At 61.1% G+C, this 7169-nt stretch overlaps 1 protein-coding gene across 4 annotated transcripts in view; it reads left to right on the top strand.

The window, feature by feature from the left end:
• The window catches only part of LOC100544373 (arf-GAP with GTPase, ANK repeat and PH domain-containing protein 3), a 33717-nt gene that overhangs the window by 23909 nt on the left and 2639 nt on the right, over positions 1–7169 (top strand). For all 4 annotated transcript variants that reach the window (XM_019613195.1, XM_019613194.1, XM_019613193.1 and 1 more), the window contains 3 exons: positions 4479–4633; positions 5037–5127; positions 5402–5624. In XM_019613195.1, coding sequence (XP_019468740.1) covers positions 4479–4633; positions 5037–5127; positions 5402–5624 — 469 coding nt within the window. The remainder of the gene's footprint in view (positions 1–4478; positions 4634–5036; positions 5128–5401; positions 5625–7169) is intronic.

The following is a 7169-nucleotide window of genomic DNA, read 5'->3' as shown; positions in this document are numbered from 1 at the left end:
CGCGGGGCCGTGAGTCAGAGCAGCACCTTCGTGACGCTCCCTGCACCAGCATCCCCGCGGCTGCCAGAGCTCCGGGGATAATGAACTTCTCATGTGCTTAAAGAGTGATGCAGGGTGCATGGCGAGAAGCTGACAGCCCCTTAATGTGCTGCTCAGCGGCGGCCAAACGACGCGGTTTTGTCTTTGTTTTTTAGTTTTAAAACCCATGGGAAATTGATGGCCAGTAAAGAGTTGTGTTGGGGCGCGGTGCGTGATTAATGCCAACTGTCAGCGGCTGTCGGGGCCGACGGCAGAGAGCTGCAAGCGCGAGGCTGAGCTGCAAGCGCGGGGCTGAGCTTTGAGCACGGGGCTAAACTGCAAGCACAGGGCTGAGCTGTGAGCACGGGGCTGAGCTGTGAGCACGGGGCTGAGCTTTGAGCACGGGGCTGAGCTGTGAGCACGGGGCTGAGCTGTGAGCACGGGGCTGAGCCACGCACACTGCACTGCCGGGATCTCAGTGCGACGCCCAGCCCCCGCCTGCCCCACGCAGCACAGCGTGTGCATGGCATCGCCCTGTCGGTGCCCCTGAGCCCCGCATGCTGCCTGCATGCCCTGCACCATGCACACAGATTGACAGCCCCAGTCCGAGGGGACCTCAGTGCCCCTCCCTGCATCTCTCAGGAGCGTCGCCCAGTCCTGGCTGCGCCTGCTCAGCTGCCTTCGTTGTCCTTCCCCACTATGCACGCTTACACATGTGCACACGCATTTTGTGCCCCGGGATGGATGCTCTTAACCCAGCTGAGTTTGCACATCTCTGTGGATGTTGCTGCCCAGCCCCACTGCCCACAGCCCCACACAGCCCTTGGGCAGGGCAGGGCAGGGCAGAAGGTGCCGGCTCAGCGTGGGGCCATGGAGGACTCTCTGGCTCAGGGCCGGGAGCGCTGCAGGGTCTCCATAGCAATGTTCTGCAGCTCTCCTGGCGGCTCGTCACTGTGGAGGGGGCCCGTCCCCGTTGCACTAATACAGGTTAGGAATATTGGGTTTAATGATCTGCAAAATGAGGAGGCAGCGAGCTGACATTTACGAATGGTGCTGCATCCTTCTCTTCCCAGACGCCTGCTAATTTGTTGATATCCCAAACACCTCATAATGATGTGGTACAGTGGCAGCTTGCAAACAAGCATCCCGGGGCTGGGGGCCCGGCTGCCCGCTCCCGGGCACCGCGGGAGCTCAGCAGCAGAGCTGTGGGTTGGGGACCCCCTGGGGGGCACAGCCCAGGGCAGCTGTCCTGCAGCGGGGAGTGCCACCTCCTGGGTGCACATGGGGGTCCTGCAGGGCTCTGCTGTGCTCTGCTGTTCTGCCATTGCGGCGGTGGTCTGAGCCCTCCCCAGCAGGACGGGTCGGTGCGCTCCACCGGGAGCTAAAGCCACCCGAAGGTACCGGTTCTGCTCAGATCCCCCTGCTGAGAGCCGAGCAAATAGGCCTTGGCGTGAGCTCTGGGATGCCATTGCTCCCCTTTTTTCTCCCTGTGCTGCTTCTACCTCAGGTCCCTGCTGCAAGGTGGCAATGCCATTTCCACACTCTGCTGGACAGCTTCACTCTGGGCAGCTCTGCTCTGTGGCTCTGTGGACAGCTGTTTCCTCCCAGGGCTGTGTGTACGGTGGGGCTGGGGATGATAAGTCCCTAAGGGCCGATTGCTCGCAGGAGCCCTCAGCAGTGGGGATGCTCAGTGTGGGGATGTGGCCACTTCCCGTGTCCGAGTGCCGTGTGCCCTGCCCCGTCCTGGCACTGTGCGGTGCCCTCGTTAATTTTGCTCTCATTTGGAGCGCTCATTGCCGGGCAGCGTTGGAGCAGGGTCGGGGGGTTAACGCCCATTAGCAGAGCTGCATCGTGCCGAGCTCTGCTCAGCAGCTCTTCACGGAGCTCAGTCTTTAAAACATCATCAAAAAATCATCAAGAGGGAGAGAGGCGAGCTCCTTCATTTCCACTGCCCACTAATTCTAATGGAGCCGCGTAATGGACTCCCACCAGCACCCTGTGGGCCGGGAGAGGGGAGATGATGGGAGATGGGTGCTGCAGCAGCCCTGGGACAGCCCTCCGCGTCACCCACAGCCATCACTGCCATCCCCCCGCCATCCCACACCTCCTTGCTGCCATCCCACCGCCATCCTGCAGCCCCCCCAAGCCCCTCAGGAGCTCCGTCCCCGCAGCGCTGCCCCGAGTTGCTGCAGGGCGTAGTGCTGCTTTGCCTTGCAGAAAGGAGCCCAGTATGGAAGCAGAGCAGCCGCCCTTTGTTCGCTCTTGGCGGGCTGTGGGAGCAGCGGCCCTTTGTTCAGCGCTGGGCTGGAATCCATGCGGCACAAAGGAGGACAGAACTGAGGTCCGGCAGCGCACGGGGGGCTGCGGTGCTGGGGCAGGGCTGCGGGGCTGCAGAATGTCCCCGGGGTGAGAACGTCCCCAGAGCCACAGGGGTGTCACCTGTCTGTCCGGGAGAACACTGGCTTGGGATTCTGAGCTCAGAGCAGCCCCAGCAGCAGGCGGGCACTGCAGGGCAGGGACGTGCTGGTGCAGGGGGTTTGGTCTGCAGTGGTGTTCAGTGCAGAGGTACTGAGCGGTGAGAGGAAGGAACGGGGCTGTTTTTGAGCTGGTGTTGGCCATCCCTGGGCGTGCACAATGAATCTCTCAGGGTGAGAGGCAAACTGACTACAGGGTTTTGTGCTGTGCACTCTGAGAGCTGGAGGTCGGGCCGGAGCAATGCAAAGCGTCATTTCACCTTAGTAAAGGGCAGCACTGAGGGGACGAGCCCAGCACTGTGACTGCTGGCACCCGCTGTCTCCTCCCGTGCCCCACACCTCCCATCTCTGCAGGAGAGGGGCGACGCTGGCAGCTTCCCTAGAGGCGTTCCCCAGCTGAGTGCAGGGTGCAGAGCATGGAGCAGCATCCCCACCCATGGCAAGGGCAGGCAGCTGGCACTGCACCTGGGACCCTCGTCCTGGGGCTGCTCCATCCTCCCAGCGTCTGTTGATGGGGGACCGGCCCTGCATTCCTGACCCCGTCCGTGCTTCCAGCCCCGACAGGTGCTGCTGGGCTCTGTGCAGGCTGCGACACAGAGCTGGGCGTCTCTGGGTGCTTTACTCTCAGGAGAGGCGCGGGACCCTGAGCTTGTGTGAGGAGCATGGCACTGCACCATGGCACAGGGATGACGTTTACCTTCACGTTGTTTGGAGTGAGAGCTGAGCTGTGCAGAGGGAGGCACAGAGCTGTGAGTGGTGGTCCTCCAAAGAAAGCATGAGCCTGCAAGGGGACACAGCTGTCCCTCCCCACGGAGCCTTCCCTCGGCAGCAGACTGGTGGGGCATGTGTGTGGGCACAGCCGTGTCCAGCCCACAAAGCTCTCCAGCAGCTCACTGTCCCCGCAGTGGGTCTGTGGGTTCTGGCCAGCAGCTCCCAACCTCCTGCTGCCCTCCCTGCCTCCCCCAGCTGTGGGGCAGGACCTGCTCACCCCCAGGCACAGCCCCAAACCGGGCTCTTGGCCCCGCGCTGCCTCCGGAGCCATGCGGTTGACTCTGCTTTTAATAGAGAGCTGGGAAGGCACATTATGGAGATGAGGGTGTTATTTGCATAACGCTAATTAGGTAATTACAAATCATTTTGCTATGAGCTGAAGCGTGTGCTGTGACATAACGTTTATTAGTCATTCCATTCAGGCCCCGCTTAGTTAAGTCATTTACTGCACTAACTACCGGAGTTGGCAATAAAAGGTGGGTGCAGGCGCTGGGCGCACGGCGGGGTGGTGTGAGCCCTGCCTGGGTTGGGATGGCAGTGCAGAGAGCCCAGCAGTGGCCACGTTTTGGGTCCATGTTTGGTTGTTTTGGGGCCTTTTCCTTATGTGCAGGGCACTGAGATATTCAGCCAGGTGCTCGCCGTCCCCCTGCTGCAGCTCGATTCAGGGATGCCCTGCACCACCCCTGAGCCCATGCTGCACCCAGAGGGATGGCTGTATCCGACCTCCAGGCACGTGTGCAGCTCTAAAGACGTGAGGTCAGGAATTGGATTCTCGTGTGTTTCACAGCAAGAGAAGGGCTTTGATAATGGGGTGCGACTTCTGGGTCTGCTGCAGGGTGTGGACACTGCGCTGTGTAGGGCAGCCCATGGGGATGTTGGGCTGGTAGGGGCTGGAGGTCCTCAGAGGAGCTGCTACCATTGGCAGCAGCTTTCTCCAGGGACTGGGAGATGTGAGGCACGGAGAGCAGGGTCCAATAGCTCACAGACCCACAGCATTCGCAGCCCAGGGCAATAGAGAACATGGCTGCAGCTGCTGGTGCGTGGCAGAGGCTGTGTGCCCAGATGGAGCTGTGTAACAGCAGCACTGGGCTAGCTTGGATCCCTGGGACCTCCCTGTATGTCTTCCCCATGCCTCCCCTGGGGACAACGCTGTCCCTGCCATGCCGGCACCCCACAAGGCACAGCCCTGACGGTGCCACCGCCTTTGTTTTGCAGAGCCAGACGAACCCTTTGAGTTCATCATCGTGTCCCTGACGGGCCAGACGTGGCTCTTTGAGGCCTCAACGTCAGAGGAGCGGGAGCTCTGGGTGCAGGCCATCGAGAGCCAGATCCTGGCCAGCCTGCAGGGCTGTGAGAGCAGCAAGAATAAGGTAAGGGCAGCTGCATGCTGCCTCATCCCTCCTCTTTGGCACCTCTTTGCTGCATCCACACCGCCCTGGGCTGAATGCATCCTCATCCCTCTGCTCCCAATCAGGTTGTGTCCCATCCTTGTGGCACTCCTTCCCTGCGTTCCCATCACCTCTCTGGGTTCCCTCCCCAGCTCGGCTGTGCCCCACAGAACCCCCTCACCTTGCTCTCGGGGAGCCATGTTCCTCCTGGCCCCCAGCCCTGCCCCTCAGCTCCCTCCAGATCTGTCTGGTGTTCAGGTACCCCGCACTGTTCACCCTCGCAGCACGGCACTGGGGCTCCCGATGGCTCCGGGGCGGTGACTCTGGGGGTGGTGGCCCAGAGGACGCTGTGGGACCACCTGAGATTGCTGTGGTGTTGTTGCAGGCACGGCTGGGCAGCCAGGGAGATGCGCAGGCCATGCAGGCAGTGCGCACTGCGCGGGGTAACAGCTTCTGCGTGGACTGCGATGCGCCCAGTAAGGAACACTGTGCCGGGGGACCGGAGGGGTGGGCAGGGGCAGCACACCACCACCTCCTTGAAAACAGGGGGATTTGTGCTGTGGGGCTGCTCTGTCTCCTCCTTGGGGACCCCTAACGACAGGGGTGGGAAGGGCCTTGCGGGATTGACCCCTATGCCCTGCTGCTCCCTGGGGTCCTTGCCTCTGCGCCACTGGGATGCCTGGGGTGACGGGAGGGGAACAGGCTGATGTGCCCGTGCTGGCTGTGCCCCTCTGATGTCACCTCCTGCAGATCCTGACTGGGCGAGCCTGAACCTGGGTGCCCTGATGTGCATCGAGTGCTCTGGGATCCACCGCAACCTGGGCACGCACCTCTCCCGCGTGCGCTCACTGGACCTGGACGACTGGCCTGGAGAGCTGCTCACCCTCATGGCCGCCATCGGCAACGCGTTGGCCAACGCCGTCTGGGAGGGTGCTGTGGAGGGGTACCCCAAGCCCACCCCCGAGAGCAGCCGGTAAGGGGATGGGCTCTGCGGGGACAGCGCTCACAGCCGCACCGCGACGTCCGGTGGGGAGGTTGGGAGCAATCAGCAGAGGATGGGCAGAGAGCCGCAGCTGTGCCAGGGTCTGCCTGCCCTTGGGATGTCACAGCATCACAGAACCATAGAATCATGGGGTGATTTGGGTTGGAAGGGACCTTTAAGATCATCTAGTCCCAACCCCCTGCTATAGGCAGGGACACCTCCTGCTAGACCAGGTTGCTTGAAGCCCCATCCATCCTGGCCTTGACTGCTTCCAGGGAGGGGCATCCACAACCTCACTGGGCAACCTGTGCCAGTGTCTCACTACCCTCACAGTACTGAATTTCTCCTAATATCTAGTCTAAATCTACCCTCTTCCAGTTAAGGACATTTCCCCTGGTCCTGTCACTACCTGCCCTTATAAAAAGTCCTTCCCCAGCTTTCCTTTCTTCCTCTGATCATCTTCATGACCTGCTCTGGACCTCCAACAGCTCCATGTCCTTCTTGTGTTGGGGGCTCCAGAACTGGACACAGTACTCACAGAACACCATACTCACTGGATGCAGTAATCACAATCATGCAATGGTTGGAGTTGGAAGGGACCTCTAAAGGCCGCGTAGCCCAACTCCCCGCAGTGCACAGGGACACCCACAGCTCCATCAGGTACACAGAGCCCTGTCCTCTGACCTGGAGCGTTTCCAGGAGCAGGGCAGCCACCACATCTCTGGGCAAACCATGCCAACGCCTCCTTGTAAACAACTTCTTCCTTATTTCCAGTCTACATCTCCCCTCCTTTTGTTTGAAACCATTTCCCCTTGTCCTGTCACTCAGCTCTGAAAGGGGAGATAACAGCAGGACAAGGGGAAATGGTTGGAAGTTGAGGGAGGGCAGATTTCAGTTGGATGTGAGGGGGAAGTTGTTTGCTGTGAGAGTGGGGAGGTGCTGGAACAGCTGCCCAGAGAGGCTGTGGATCCCCCGTCCATCCCCTGGAGGTGTTCAAGGCCAGGTTGGATGGGGCCCTGGGCAGCCTGGGCTGCTGTGAAATGGGGAGGTTGGTGGCCCTGCGTTGGTGGGGGGTTGGAGCTTCGTGATCCTTGGGGTCCCTTCCAACCCAAGGCATTCTGTGATGCTGTGATTCTGTCACAGCGGACCCTGCTAAAAGGTCTGTCCCGTTCTTGCAGTGCCCGTTTAGGAAACAAAGGGCCGTTCCTTCCCAGCAGGGCTGTCCCACTCGCCAGGACCCAGCAGGGCTTCTGGCCGCACGCTGGCTGCTGGAGCCCAGCTGGCTGCGAGGCAGAAGGGGTTAACAGACACTTGGCAGCGCCTGCGGGTCTCAGGGGTGCGTCCCTTTCAGGCCCTTGTCTGTCCCTATCGGAGCGCCTCTGCTGTCACTCATCCCAACAAGAGCCCATTCTGCCGCTTATCAGCGGATAAGAGCGGGTCAGGGGGCGGCTGCAGTGAGCATGCTCAGCGCGGGGCATTGATGGCCGCCCGCCAGATGCAGATGGACAGAATGGCAGCAGATAGCGGCGGCACGGC

The sequence above is a fragment of the Meleagris gallopavo genome, chromosome 2 (genome assembly GCF_000146605.3).
Source record: "Meleagris gallopavo isolate NT-WF06-2002-E0010 breed Aviagen turkey brand Nicholas breeding stock chromosome 2, Turkey_5.1, whole genome shotgun sequence".
NCBI classification, from domain to species: domain Eukaryota; kingdom Metazoa; phylum Chordata; class Aves; order Galliformes; family Phasianidae; genus Meleagris; species Meleagris gallopavo.
Note: the sequence above shows the minus strand (reverse complement) of the source record. Positions and strands in the feature narration are given on the sequence as shown.